Source organism: Falco biarmicus, chromosome 2 (assembly GCF_023638135.1).
Source record: "Falco biarmicus isolate bFalBia1 chromosome 2, bFalBia1.pri, whole genome shotgun sequence".
NCBI lineage: Eukaryota > Metazoa > Chordata > Aves > Falconiformes > Falconidae > Falco > Falco biarmicus.
Genome location: NC_079289.1, coordinates 113,154,899 through 113,170,728, shown reverse-complemented (window position 1 = coordinate 113,170,728; position 15,830 = coordinate 113,154,899). Strand labels below are relative to the sequence as shown.

The window sequence follows — 15,830 nt, the reverse complement described above, 5'->3', positions numbered from 1 at the left end:
GTATCTATTAATAACATTTCCAGCCATGCCAGTGATACAAGAGGAATTGCATTTTATGCTTTTGGGTATAAAATGACAATCTGACAAGACTGGGATCTCAAGTTTTGCCCTTCTGACAGATTCCATAATGAGCTGCCTTCTCTGAAGGGTGAGCGAAGTGTCGCTGCCCCTGGTAGAGGTGACGAGCCCCCTGGTGTGGCAGTAGCCCCAGCAGTCCAGCTCCGGAGCTCTGCTATTTGACTTACCTTTGGGGACGGAGCCGAGAGCTGTGTAAGGGGTGCTAGTCAGGAGAAACTTCTACCCGGCTTAGGTATAACTTCAGCCTAGACCATGAGCTGTTTCAGTACTGAGCAAGTTGGGTTTGCTTATTGCAATTTTGTTGGTAGTAGTACATCTAATAAACCAGGTGCTTTTTTCCTGTAACACCGCAGTACCTCAGAAAGGACTATGGGTCCTAGCGCTGCCGTAGAGGACTAATACAGCCTTTGCTTGGTGCTGCCTGCTCCTTGTGACGATCCCTGTGGAAGGGGACAGTTGGATGCTAATTTTGTCAGGATCCTGCTTTGGCAGCGCTCAAAAATGGCTGGCAGGTATTGCAGTTTGTATACTCGGCAGGGGAGGCAGTGGAAAAGGCTTGAACTGTTAATTTCTGGCCCGTGCCTGATGTGTGGGTTTTAGTCCTTGAGTTCCAGTGGTGGAATGGAAAGAGGGGGCAGAAGCAGAGGACCTCGGCAGACCGATGTCTCACTTGTTTGCGGCTATTCAAAACAGCCATGCACTGAAACGCAACAGCAAAAACTTATCAGGCAGCCCCAGTTTGGCACATAAAGCTTTGGAAGCAAGGGAGCAAGCAACGGAACACAGCAGGTAGTGGTGGCCTGTGACATTACAATTATTTGCTTTCTTACCCTGCACGCTCATCTCTCCCGTGCTTTCCAAGCAGAGGCTTGCTGGGAAGGGCAGGCAGGCTCTGAGCTCCCTTTGCAGGATTGCCCACAGCTTGTACATTTGAGACAAATGCTTTGGTGACAGGCATTCCAAGCGTGATCAGGGTGAAAAGAGGGAGCTTAATTGCCCCAGTGTTTTGCATGCACATCAAATGGTATCATCCCAGGGAAGGTGTGTTGTGCTGGTGGGGAGAGGAGGGAGCTGCTGAAGCACCGCACTGAGTTGCATCCAGCCCTCACCAGCACAGATGAAGCTTTTCTTGCTGCACATCCACTCCAGGGGAGGATTATACTGGATAAGTCTTCACATCACACGGAATTTCATTACATTAATGTGAGGCAGCAATCTCAACAGAGAGGCTAAAAACTGAAGGGCCTGGAGAAGTGTACTGGCTTTCTGCAGCACAGAAGTCGTTTCTGCAGAGTAGGATAAAGCCATAGTGGCAAGAAGAGACTTTGATTCTGGAAGTCTTTGCTCATATGTCCCTGGAGAATAAGACGTCAACCTGTGGAGCTGTCAATATATCAGATTCCATGAGCTTCAGATGATTTGTGTAAAAAAAAAAAAAAAACCAACAAAAAAACCAAAAAAACCAAGCTCATTTGGTGTATATACCTAGACGCTGCTTTTCAGAGCCCTTCCGATATGAAAATGATTCCCCCCCTGCTTACTATGGGTCACATTTCTTGTGCTGCTGTCGCATGCGATTATAGAAACATTTGCAAAATTCCTCACGCTGTCTTATATGGAATGATAGTGTTGGGATCAGGGTAGGCTGGCTGTAATTTTACCCTCTTCCAGCTACATTGTTGCATCTCTGCCATACTAAGCCAAATATTCGATCTCATGAATGGATGGTGCTGAATCACTTCAAAGATGAAGAGGGGGTTCCCCTGGCATGCATGGTATAATTTGGGAATTTATGTTTGAGAACAGATTGTGTGGGACATCATCATATCGCCATTCATAGAGCTAAGTATTGATCTGTCTTGCACATCTGTTTGAACTTACATGGTCCTGCTTTAGGGGATGAATAGGGATTTAGCTACCTGATTCCCATTAAATGTGGCTCAATCCTCATGTAGTGTGTTGCAAATTAACCCTTTTAGAAGCTTCTTTATTGGTACAGGTGGGATTAAGGAAAATGCTGGTCTGCATCAAAATCTATTAAAACCTGTGATGTTTGTGGCTGCTGTTATGCAAGTGTCTTTCCAAAGCTGAAGTGCCCAAGCTCTGATGCTCAGTCTAAAAGTATGTTTTATATCGGGTATTGATACAAACACATCGATAGAAGTGCAGCATGTTTGTGCTTTAGGCCACGATTCCCTGCCCCGCTGATGTCAAGCAAAGCAAGGTCAGCCTCCAACAGCGCTGGCTGCAGTTCACAGCCCTTGTACAGGGAGAATGGCTGCAGCTGTAATCCCACGGCGCTGGGGCTGAACCCTCGTGTTTACATTAAGGGTATGCAGGCTGAGTTGAGCACTTAAGACCACGGGCAAGGGGAGGCGAATTGCTCTCTTGCAGCAGAGCTGATGGTTCCAGCCATCAGTGTTACCCTCAGGAGCAGGGCAGGAGGCTGCCCTGCATACCGGGCACTTCAGGTGGTCAGTCAGATCCAGCTGTGCTGGCAGCTGCCAGGCCTTTGGGCAGCCCCGTGGGGAGGAGAGCAGAGCAATTTACTGTGCTGCTGCAGAGCCCCGGAGGATATCCTGTCCTGCTGTTGGACAGATGTGCTGGAGGAGGCTTCCTGTAGCCCCAGCACGCTGAAAGCAGAGCAGGATTTTGGCATATCTGGAGGCTGTAAGTCTGCCTTAAAATTGAGGTGTACACCCTTTATCATGCAAAGTTATGCACGTTGATGTGCATAACTTTAATTTTTGGTGAATTAATTGACATCCGCTAGTCCTGGCCAAGTATGGAAAGTCCGCTTTTGGAATTGCCTGTATGTCAGTGTGTCACGTTCAATACGGAATTGGGCTGGTCAGTCTGCTGCCTGCTGTAGAGTTACCGCTGTTCACACGCACCACAAGCTTGTCACAGCTCTTAACATTTGTTTAGATGTTCCCACAGACCATGGGTTCTGCTTGCATGGCACTTAGCTGTAACGTTGGTATCCCAGCGGCAGGGAGCTGTGCTGGGGTGGCAATACTGACTCATGCAGGGTGTCCGTGCGAAAAGGAAAATGTTCTCGCAGCAGGCTGCAAGTGGAAGCTCTCCGTTAGTGGCAGGGTTGCACTTGGATGATGTATGAGGACTGCAGACAGCCTTGCCATGAAGGAGATGGGAATATAATGAGGAAAAGGCATGAGCAGTGTTCCACATTCAGTTCTGTAACTAAGGCAACTTTGGTTTTTTGGATTGTTTTCTCTGGCTGTTCGTAAGAGTTATTGGCTATACCTTAAACCTTTGTACAGTTACTTCTTTTTGTTGCAAAGACACCTAACTAGGAAGGTGCGTGTTCAGCTGGTTATTCCCCTTCTACCAGTTGCTGCTATCAGGGGGACACCCTCGTAAAGAGGGGCGGTGTGCGTGTGGTTTTTTAAAGCTGCTAGGAGCCATGTAACCTGTTTTCTTCTCAGGGGCTTCCATTGCCTCTGGTGGCCTTTAGTGCTCCACTGGTGAACTTAAATGACTTCCTTACACTCTGAAAGGTTTCTGCTGCCTGACTCTCTCTTGTTGTCATCGTTGTTGTCATCTTTATTTAAAAAAAGTTGTAAACAGCAGGGGAAGAATAACACAAAATTGTCATCACTAACTTTGAGGGAGCTTTGAAGGAAACTAACAGCAGTTTATGCTGACTCTGCCTGGGAACGATGCTGCCAGGAAAACAAGTAATTCTTAAGCAGGAAGAAGACGTCTTCAGTGACCAGAGAGCCCCTGAACATGTTTTTGTAGGCATGTTTTAGTTGAGGGATATCCCAGTTTTTCCAGTCTAAAGAAGTAGGTGCAAGTGCATGTGGAATGGAGCAGAAAGCCACTGAACAGGTTCTGGCATGCTCTGCCTGTGTGCTTTCCTTGTCTGTGTCACTGCTGGACCCACAACCGTTTGGATGCTGCTTAGGAATCCTCACATGGATAGAGCCATGCGCTGTCATCTTTTGTATGACTGTTAAATGCTTTGAAGCTCAACTCTGAAATTATGTTGATCATCATTAACTATTTAGCTGTTTATACTCTTATAACACAGAGGTAGTGGTCAGATGTGAACTGTCATGGCTATTAGGCTTTCTAAAAACATACGGGTCTTCCTTTGCGTTTCACTATATCATCAGATACGGAAACGAGAAATCCATGCTTAGCGCATGGGTCCGTCACTTTTCACAGGTTAAAGATCAAATCAACGTGGAGCTCCAATGGTTACAACATCATTGAAGTCTAGAGTTGCACCTACTTACGTTAGTGGTGAGATTGCCCCTAAATTCCTGGCAGATCAGGTAGTTGATGCATTGGTCTTGGTACTCTATGTAGCAGGGCACTACACAGTATGACACAGAGTGGAGCGTTGCTGTCTATATAGCAATGTGATTTATAGTGGGAAGTGCACCTTCATCTCACGAAATGTGATTTACTTGGCTCAAAACATCAAGGGGCAGGTTTTAAACTGATGAGTCCAAAGTGCTTTACTGCCTCTGAAAATATGTGCCTGCACCTCTCTCCTTTTTACTTTTCCTATAAATGAGCAAGAATGTATCTTCTTTGGGAAGTTTCATCCGCGCCTCCCCCTCAATTGTCTGGATTTTAGGTATACGCCCTGCTGGGTGTAAATCTAGCGAAGATTGAATCCCTCTGGGGCAGAGAAATCCCAGATTACAACACAGGTTCCAAGTCAATAATGCTAAAGCCACAACATAGCACCACATTTATTAGATAGTCCTCACTTTTTATAAAGGAAAATGTTAGAGGAACTCATAACAAATGCAAGCTGAAAATCATTAATTTTTCCCATGTGGAAGCACTAGCCGTTCTTGGCTAAAAATCTGACACTCTGTAGGTGAAATTATTTGGGTTTTTTACATGCTGCAGGAATATTTTCCCTCTCTCTTCTGTAAAGTGAAATGCCACAGAAACTGTGAGATCCTGAAGTGTCACAGGCCTTTTCTAAAAGAGGTAGGGTCTTTGGCTGACCCCTTGTCAGGAAAAATTATTCTCTTGCATACTGGATCATCTCTGCAGACCTGCAGGATTTTACCACATTATGCCATGCTCCAAATGAGGTCGAACCAAGGAAGTGCACCCAGGATTTTATCAGTGTTCCTGAACTGCTTGAGCCAGTGTAAAACTTAAGTATGGTTTAAGCTTATCCCACATATACGCAACAATAGGGAACAATAGCAATGTCACTAACAAGTCCACTAGGCTGGTAAGTTGTGAGGGGTTTTTGTTTGGTTTTTTGTATGTTTGGTTGGTTGGTTGGTTTTTTTAGATCAAAATGTGTTTATTCTTACTTCAGTTGCTTGGGGAGGGGGAGGAAAAAGCTGTATCAAATTTTAATTTTGTTTTGTTTTCTGAAATGTAGGTCTACAGCATCAGGACAAGAGCAAGGAAACTTCTTGGTTCTGAAGTTCAGATAAATTAAGACCAGCTAGAGCTGGAGTCAGAGCAGCTGGGCGGGCGATAGAACAGTCGTTGACTCCTCCTGCATGGGGCAAAGGACACACATGAAGATGAAGAGCCAACCACTCTGGTTCTGCTATTGAGCCTTTTGTTTGTAAGGCCGTTTATAGGTCCCACAGTGTTGGAAAAAAACCAAAAACCTAACTTTTCTTTCTCTCCTCATCTGAGCCTGCTGCAGCTGGGCAACCTAACTCCTTTCTGCTCCTTTAACAGTGTTTTGTTTTGTTCAGCTTGATATTTTTATGAACAGTCTCAATTGTCAGGAAAAAGACTCTCCCTTGACTACAGTGCGCCTCCTTTCAGGAATACAGTATTTTGTAGCTCTTTGTGCATCTATTTTTGTAGAAATACAGAAAGTTTGGGTAAGGATTGATGGGCTATTTTAGGATGACATATTTTTTTAAAAAAAATGTAAAATTGTTAAGTTCTGTTTAAAGAACTTGCTCTCAGAGAAGCACTGGCAAAAAAAATGTATAAAATGCTATTTTTAGATGTCTGTGATGTGTTTTGTGCATTTTGGGTTTTTTGTTTGTTACCTCAAATGTCTATCTTTCCTTTCTTTTTAAAGAGCTAAACCTTCCTTGTTTCCACATTACTAGATTTTGATGTTTTTGTCCTTTTGTTCTAGCTTAAGCAGTATAATTCGCACCTAAAGTGTCAGCCAAATATTTTTCCTGGTGTTAGATTGTAGTAAGAGTGTTTTTATTTTCTTGCTTCTAAAGGTGGCTTCAGGCTATGCTGCTTGTCAGAATCTTGCAAACACCTTTAGCATGGAGCAAAGCTTGGGGTTACAGGAACTGCATTTCCAACCCATCCATCCTTTCAAAATGGACCAAATACTCTCATGGATTTAAATAAAACATGATTTTGGGCCTCATCTGGCGTACATTGAAGCTGTTGAACACAGTTCCCCTATGGGTTATCTTTCAGGCCCTCATAGTGGTCATAAATATCAGTATAATCTTATTTTAACTCACGGGGCAGGATTTTCACCTAAGCCATTTCAAGGGTGGTAAATTAGAACACTGATATTCAGGAAAGAAATGTCAGTTTTATAAAAAGATGTGTGACTTGTGGAAACAAAATGTTTTCAACTGGCCTGATCTGTCTGCTGAGCATCTCATGGAAAGCACTGAAATTTTCAACTCCTCTTGACTTCAAACTCTGTTTATCTGACCTAAGATTTGCTATGGGCCTTACGAGACCGCAGCTGCAGCTTTTGAGTTTTGTAAGAAGTTGCACGTGCTCCGCGTGCACAGATTCAGGCTTGGCTGCTGTCTGGATAAGCATCTGAACTTGGAAACGACGTGGCCACATCTAGCCACAGCGCTCTGCAAGGTGCTTGGGGAACCCCATTTCTGGCCTGGCCCTTGGATCTGATTTGCATGATAAGGACGTTAGCTGAAGCCAAGGTGAGCCCGGTCCTGTGCTGATAAAAGGGCTGCAAGGTTGCCCTTGACAGCCCCAGCCCTGCGACGGGCTGGAGCTGGGTCAGCCTCTGTGTCCAGCCCTTAGCGATGCCAGCCGGTGTCACCATGTGTCTGCTCAGGTGGGACTGAGCGCAGGATCAGGGCCGGGGGTGCCAGATCCTTGCTATTGCTTAGAAATGTTGCCTTTCTGCTCCGTGCACCCAGGGTCCCTCTGTAGTATTTCCTAAGGCCCTTATAACCTGTTATATTTCAGTCACCGCTGTTTTCAGACACCCCCGTCTGAAAGACGAACCAGGTAAATGCAAACCAAGACATAAACACATGGCTGAGATAAGAAACAGTTTAATTTTCAGGCAACGAGCGTTGTAAATGTAGGTTTGTCAGGTGGAGACCACATGGGTCCGCGTGTGAAAGGGGAGGAGGAGTGCTGGGATGTGCATGCTGCTCCGAGATCCAGGCCTCCCTCCCTGCGCTGCTGCTTCTTTCCAGGCTTTTTGAACTTGATCCTATGAGGTGTTGAGCGTTCTCCCTTGACACGTGAGAAGGCTTGACACGCTGGCACTGGAGGCATTAGGATTATGTCACCATTTGGCAAGACCCTTGAGTGTGTACCTTGCTGATCTGAAGTTTGAGACAGCGTGTAAGTGCCGAGTGGACTATGCTTAAATATTACTTTGAAATAGTAGGGTTGTAGTTTCTGTGTTGGGATGCTGAATTAAATGTAGGGGTTTTTTTTCCCCTCATCTTTATAGTCCATCGGCATTTCTTTCTCTTAATAAATTTTACTCTCATGACAGTTCTACATGTTATTGCCGCTTTGGTGGAGCGAGCTCCTCAATTTGTCAACGAATTCGTATTGCAGTGGGAAAAGTGTACGGGAGGGAATGTAGTAACGGCTACCATGGTTCGCTTTCTTATCAGGACAGTATAGCTCAGGAGATATCTCAAAAGAAAGAGGTCTGACTTGGACATTCTGACAGCGTTAGAAATACTGGGAGGAAAAAAAATACAAGGTTATTTTATATATATATATATTTTAACTTTTTTCTGGCCTTGGCAAAGCTGGAAGGCTAAGCGGCAGTGTATTCTCTTTGAACTTCAGAGCTGGGGAGTTTGGGGGTGGGGTGGGGGGGCAAAAGAAAATGCAGCATTTATTTTTGGGGTGTAGTGTGTTTGATGCCCTGAAATAGTATAAAGTCTAGCAAAAACAGTCAGCTCATTGCCTTCCTCTTTGCAAGTTCAGATGATGAGAGACCTCCTGCCGTTCCCTATAGATGTCAAAGCAGAATGGGACAGGGAAAAACAGGCCCACAGTTTGCACTGGAATCCCTTTCTGGATTGTTTTATGGAGTTGATGGGTGGTGGGGAGGATTATGTGGTGAAACTAGTGCCTCTTCCACCTCTAGGACTACTATCACGTGCCCATTTTCTTTCCACTGCTGAAGCCGTGAGTGTGCCGAAGGAACTTCTGTCGCTCTGCAGGCTCTGGGAGACAAGTGGCAATAAAAACCTGCTATCATCTGTATCTGTATCCATCCACGCACTGGTCAATTGACTTTGGAAGTCAAATAAATTCATTTTTTTTCCTCAGGCACTAACCGTCCCTCGCACTAACAATTAAATTGAAAGTAAAAGTGCCAGTGCATAGCGTTACCCCTACTTCTGTGTTCTGCAATTTCAAGGATGGGAAAGACAAATTCCTTCCTTGTGGCAAACTTTAAAGTTAAATTCAGCAGATTTACTTCTCTCTCTCTCTCTCTTTCTCTCATACACGCACACTTACACACGCACAAACGTGCTTATGAGAAGCAGATGCTGTGATGGTTTTATTCTTGAAAGAGGAGGGGAGCGCTTGCTCGCAGCGTTGCAGTTACGGAGAATGGATGGCAGTGAGAAAGAAACGGAGATGTTAAGACTGCTCATGTTTCTGCAAATAGGAAAAAAAAAAGGCCATTAAAATCAGGTCGCAGACAAGTTATGCATCTTAACACATTACTAAAGGAGTTGTTTCATTCTTTTTATGTGTGATGAGGTCTGATGCTGTCCCAAGAACGTGGATGATTCATCTTGCGAGGACTTATGAAACATGATGTACTCTGTCACTGTTTCTGGGAGAACATAGGGGAAATCATTGTTTTATTTCAAGAAAATCTACATACTAAACTCCTTAAAGTTGTCCAGGCTTTTATTTTATTCCTATTAACGTTGAGAAATCTGCTGTTATTTTTTGTTTGTTCCTTTTAAGACTGGGAAGGTTCAAGCTGCTCACCAGTTTTTGAAAAGCATATACCAGTTTGTTTCAACTGGACGTTTCCATCCCCAAAAGATGATGGAACAGTGCAGCTACTGACCGCCCAGCAGGTTTGAGTTCTGGAGAGCTGAAGGAGCTATACTTGGCTGCAGTAAAATTGCACTTTGTTCCGATTCCTCCCCTCAGCAGACACACAAAATCAGTTATCAGTTTATCTGATACCTTTTTCCTAGTGTGAAGATATTCAGTGAGTGGCAGTTTTCTCTCTGTTGTCTACTTCTGCCTCAGGACTCGCTTTCGAGAATGAATCTCTGGTCACAGCTTTCAGAGAAAGCAGAGGTTGCGGGGGGAGGCGGGGGGGGGGGGGGGGAAATGTGTCACGTTTCCCTCCCCCTGCACTAGGATTGCCTTGCCTGTACCCAGTCTTTCTACTTCCAGGCAGTCTTTCTCCTCCCAGAATTCCTTATGTGTGCGTATATATCTACATACATATACATATATATACACACACTCACTGTAGCTATACCTGTTTCCCTCCATGCCACCCTCAAGCTTCAAATGCACATCTTTTGGAAATGAAAGACATCACTAAATCTCATCTGAGACTGAGAAAATGTAGGCATTTTATTGTGTTCTCTGTTAACTCAGGAGTGAATGGAATTTTCCTATACTTGTAAAAAACCAAACCCAAATAACAGTAACAAAAACTCAGAAAAAAACCCCCCTTTTCTGACATGCCTGATTTGTTGTATCTGTAAAGGTGACCATGGAGTCAGCAGAATTATATAGAGGTGCAATATATTGCCTTTTAGCAGACAAGCATATCTTTTTGAATATGGTTCTTTTAAATAACTTCAGGTACAAGCTTTTTCTCTGTATCAATGGACCAGCAACATATATTTCTTATAAACAATTTAGAAATATATATATTTTTAAAATCGACTTCTTGGCTTTAGCATATCAACCTTTGAGCTTTTAAAGGGTATTTGGATGATAAATATTGATTGTGTGCGGATCTTTTAAAAAAAAAAAAAGTTGATGCATGTTGTTTGGAACTGAAATCTCACGTAAAGCAGGAATGTATGCAGAACTAAATACTTCTTTTACGTATTAGCCCTATGGGCAGGATCTGATAGCTGTGATGCAGGAAGATGTCCCTTTAAAGACTAATGGACTCTTGGCTGAGCAAGGTCAAAATGCAGTCCTTGTGACAGGAGAGCAGGAGCAGGTGTCTTGCAGGGGTTGAGGGGTTGAGCTGGTAGAGCTGTGATCCTCTCCAGCGTTGTATGTAGGCGTTTGGGCAGCCACTGCTCAACATACTAAAATCAGACTGTATTGGCAGGTTTCTACACTTGTGGGGTGAACCGTTTGCTAAGGGGAATTAGAATGTCCTTGGAAACCTGTGTTTTAGCTGCCCTTGGTCTGCACAGTGCCCAGTAACTCTTTCCCTGTTCTTGCTCGGCAGTCTCCATGACACCATGGTGGCACCTATGAAAGCGGAGCTGGGGATCCATGTGAAGTGCAGAATGTTCTTAGCTCCCAATAAAGATACTTGAGGAATGGGGGTGATTAAAACATCACAGTTAACTCATGCATCTGCTCAAAGGCTCAAGCCTTCAAGATGGATCAGCTGTGCATCATTGACGGTGGCCATTTGCATACAGGAGCCCAAATACTGCTTCCTCCCCGGACCCCCCCCGGTGTCTTTGGAAATCTTTGATGGCATTGAGGTTGTTGGGACCAGCCTCAAATGCCTGAGTTGCAGTCCGGTGTTGGCTGGCACAGCATGGGGGCCTGGGATCTGGTCCCACATTGGTGGACATCAGCTGGAATCGGCATTGATTCCAGTGAGCTTGGGCTCAGGTAGCTAGTACCTATAGGCAACCGATATTTATAGCAGTTGAGGTTTACAGTAATTAGTAAAATATCTGCAGAACTACGCTGCACTTTCCCTGCTAGCTGTTTGTAGCTGTTGTTTAAAACCATCAGTCAAATCAGGGTCCCTCTCCTCTTCCCACCTGTTTTCCAACCCCGCTTCCCTCAAAACTCCATTGAACTTTTTTTGCCCCTCTCATCAAAACTGGTGGTGGGGCTGTGTATAAAGAAAAATGTCACTGTTTTAATTACTGAATAAATAATTTAATGTGAATTTTATTGTTATATTTTTTATGTAGCATTTTCGGTTTGGTCTGTATTTCTCAACAATTACCTAATGCTTTCTTTTCTTCTTATGCAACTGAAGAACTCATAAATCTCTTTGTAAATTACAGCATCCTGAGTTTCTTTTCCTTTTTTTTTTTTTCCCCCATGAGATTGAGTTTTTAGAGCCAAGGGTTTGTCTTCTCTTGTAAAACAAGTGTTATAAACTCTTTCTCTACTAAAATTGGATGGAGTGAAAGTCTAGCATCAAAGGAGTTTCAGGCAGGGTTCTCATGATGGCACTAGGTTTCCATTTCAGTTACTGTCAATTGTTTCTGCTACAATTGTCGTCGTTTTTTTTTTTTTTTTAATACCCCTTAAATAATTTTTTAAGCTGCATCAACACTAGAGGCTATTTTACACTCAGACCTAGTAGAATCACAACATGATACTTCTTAGCGTAAGACCCTTTTACGTTTTACTATTTTCTGGCAGTTTGGACAGTCATCAAGTAGAGACTTTCCATGCAAGGTATTTATCTCAAATCTACTTTTTTTTGGCAAAGCTCCGTGATTCCCTCTAAGGAGGTAACTTTGCCCTTGCTGAAATTATTTTAAAACTGTTTAATTAAGAAATGTTTGCATGTCTACGTTCTGGCTCAAGGGCTGAAGGTTTGGTGTTTTGGTAACAGATTCATCATTAACTGTTCCAACAGAGGGGAAAAAAAAAAAGCCCTCCAACTTTGGCCAAGCACTCAGCTGTTGAAAAATTGCCACTTGCACGCAATCAGCAGGGAGCTGTTAAGAGTTTAGTTGCAAAATCCTCTGAAGATCCTGACCATATGGGATGTGCTGTTTCAGAGCATCAGGAGATGAGCAGGATTTTCCCCATACGTCCTGCTCCAGACGCGGTTTCTAGGACTAGGCAGCAAGCAGGGTGCTTTTTCTGTGTGCAAAATCACCGTGTCCTTCCTTCTTAGGCCATGAGGAAGAGATGGAGAGAGCTGCCAGCCAGAAACTCGGGGAGAGGAAGGCCAGAAAAGGAGGAGACTAGGTTCAAAATCTTCCTATAGGAGAGTGGGGTTAGGAGCTACCAGGAGAGACATGGTCTCCATGGGCAGTGGGGATGAAGATGGGATACAGACCACTGAAAAATAAGGAAATAATGCCTAATGATGGCTTGGCTAATACATGAAAGAGGTAGAGTGGGATGTGACAGCCATCAAAAAATACCAGAATAATGTGAGGACTTAGAAATTTGGTATAGACTAAAATGTAGAGGAAAACGTGGGATAAATATTGCAGGAAATTTCTTTCTCTGAAGTGAGCTGTGTACACTGTGATTTAGTCTGTGAGAAAAGATGTGGGAGCCCTGTTGCTTTAAGACAATCACAATTGTCCTCAGCAAAGCCAACGTACTTTAGGAAGCAAGAGTGCATTAAGCTGGGGGATGAGCTAGCTGAAGTGCTTTTTCTTCGCCCCATAACTTCTGCTCTCACAAGAGTAGGGCTCCAGCTGCCTTGCCCCACACCTGAGGTTCTAGGTGCTATCGGGAGTTATTTCTACACACTCTCATCGCATCAAGAAACGACAGCAGGGGAAGCAATGTTCAAGAGCAAGCATTATTTTGGGACTGTTAATGTAAATCGGCATCACTCAGTTGGCTTTAGTGACCTTAACACCCATGGAGAATCTCATCGGTTACATCCAGATAAACCTCGTTTCGAGTGTTATCAGCTGGAAACCAGGTCGCAGGCTGGTACCTGGGGGAGGTGCTTCCCTCAGAGCCAGGATCCAGCCGAGTGACCTCAGCGGTGCTCAGCCCACCTGGCATAGGGGAAACACCACGGAAAATGCGAGAAGCAGGGATGGCATCCTCTGTGCTGGTGGAGGAGGTGAGCGTGGCCAGGTGCCAGCTGCTGGGGCTGGCTGGCCCTGGTGGGATAGGGGTGCTGTCAGCCCTCCATGGAGATTCCAGGTGCAGTGGGGCTGGCCATCCCAGCAGGACCTCGGACTCCGAGGGGTTATGCTGCCTGCGTGACGTGGGAGGCCGGGTGGGGACCAAGACATCTGGTGAGAATTCCTCACGGCTGAGCTGTGCATTGGGCTGGGATGCCGATTAATTTAGCTGATTTCTTTTTTGGGGTTGTTGGGAGGAGGAGGGGGGGCTGGATGCCACAGCCTTCCAGTAATTGTCTCTCCTTCAGAATATCACTTTTGCTTTCTTTGAAGACAAGTACTTAACACAACCAAACCAAACAACAAACCAGTACCAAGAACTGCACCGATGTCTTTTCCTTGACAGTAACTGTACATCTGCAATGGTTTATCACTGTGGGAAAATGAGTGGGTAATAAAGTTTTGATGTTGGCCATTGCATGTACAGAGGTATCAGAGGCTTTGAAAATGATTTGTTATGTGAATGCCCATAGTAGTACTGAGGTTCAAAGGGAGGTGGTTTGTTTTTCGTGCCCATTTAGTTACGGATAACACCAGCTCTAATTTCCTCCTCCCACCAGCAAGCAGAGAGTCCTACATTGGAAGCCAAATATAGCAACAAAGCTTTCTAGCTCTGGCCAAAACCAAAAAAATCTGTTCCCTTTTAAGAATAACACTCTCTTCTGATGGAGATGGATAAAGAGAAAATTCAACTTTAAGGAAGCCAGTTTCTCAGTGGGAAACTCCCTAGTCTCTCTCAAATGTTCAGCGTAAAAGGTATGAGCCTACTTTTTGGCATCTGCGTAGAAGCCAGGGGGGAGAATTCTGCAGAGTCCCATCAGTAAAGCACTTTTGGGGTGGCAGTCTGGATAAATCTTCCCTACTTGCTGGTGTGTTTTTTCTGCTCTGCTTTGTCTGTCTCTTGAGCAACACAGCCAATGCTGAATGGGAACTCTGTGAGTTGCACAACTACCCCTGCTTTTTCTTCACCCTTTTCTTTCTGGTTTGCTTTTGTGAAGTTAATTACTTCACTCTGAGGGACAGACCCCAGCTCCACCTGAGGAGTAAGATCAACGAGACAACACGAAGCAGCAGCATCACCCCGTGCTCCCTGCCTCCTTGGCTTTCTCATGAGGGTAGCGTGTGGGAAACCATTCCTGTGCTCTTTCCCATGGCCAGACTTTCCAGTTGTGCGGTGCCCACAAAGGATGACCAGGGGCAGTGGGGCTGCCCAGTTCCCTGCCTGGCTGGATGGGCTGGAAGAGAAAGGATGTCAATGCCAAATATTAATGGTGAAAATGCTTCCTCGGGTGATCACTTGACTTTTTTTGAATGAGAGTTAATGCCTGTTGAGGATGAGCATGTACGTAGGTGTCACTACCTGTTTTTAAGCTAGAATGTGCTTTTAGAAGGAGGTGCGGGAACATCACCCCACCCACCCCCCTTTCTGATCTTCAGCAGTTTCTTTAACTTCTCTGCACCATCTGAGGAAGGCTATTCAGCCTTTCCTTCGAAGGATTTATTCCCATTCCATCCCACCCCCACCACCCACCCATAAGCAACTGGCATCTGTGACATGTGAGCAAAAAAATCCCTTTCTCTAATGCACCAGCTGTCCTTGTTTTAGAAGTGTTGCCTCGTTCATTTTCAGACTCTTTGGCCGAAGGCCTTTGCTGTAAGGTGAATACTTTGGTATTATGGAGTTAGTTCTTCCTCCTTTGGAAATTTGAGGGGTTTTTTTTGTTGACTTCAGTAGAAGTAGCCTTGGACCCCGATGCATTTTAAAACTGATGCAGGGAAGTGTCACACAGTGAATATATTTGCACTGGATCTGTTCTGCCAGACATGTTGCTGATGGAGTTTTAAATAAACACAGAGATGTTTGGAAATATTTTGTGTATGTAAATATGTAAAATATGCAAAACAAAGCTAACAGCTGTGGCGTGTACTTGTTGCTCACGTGAGGAGGCTTTGTGTAATGTGTTTTTCCATCATCCTCTCTTTTTTTAAGCATCTGTGTCTGTTCCAAGATAATCACTTCTCTGTGATTCCCACTGGAAAAAGAGGGAGGAGGCTGGATGGGCCTGTGTGATGCCCTAAAGTCTGCTTGAACTTCTGTGAAGAAGCTCCTACTGAATGGCAAGACCTGCTTTCCACAGAGCACAGAAGCACGTGCCCTGAGGGCAGGACACAGCAATCGCTTTTCGTTAGAGGTGGGATGGTGCCTGGGTCCAGTTGAACTTGGCCTTTCAAGAACGGTAGCGCAAGGCACAACACGTAGCACACAGGGTTCGTGGCCATCCGCGGGTGCTTCGTAACTAGCCTGACAAAAGCATTAGTCACCAGCGTATGAGTCTTAATTTCCTGAACTGAATCTGTTGCTTAGGAAAGGGCAACAGTTTTGTAGCCTCAAGTCCTTTATTTAGCCAGGGAGAGCTGAAGCCTACATACACGTGTAATCTTACTGGAGGCTTTGGGAGCATTGCAGTAAGAAGAGAAAGTCCCCCAAAC

General features: G+C 44.7%; 1 protein-coding gene across 2 annotated transcripts in view; it reads left to right on the top strand.

The window, feature by feature from the left end:
• VGLL3 (vestigial like family member 3) overlaps positions 1-11,467 on the top strand; it is a 28,403-nt gene extending 16,936 nt beyond the window's left edge. For both annotated transcript variants that reach the window (XM_056329642.1, XM_056329641.1), the window contains exon 4: positions 5,465-11,467. In XM_056329642.1, coding sequence (XP_056185617.1) covers positions 5,465-5,508 — 44 coding nt within the window. In that variant the 3' untranslated portion in view covers positions 5,509-11,467. The remainder of the gene's footprint in view (positions 1-5,464) is intronic.
• Positions 11,468-15,830: the final 4,363 nt, after the last annotated feature.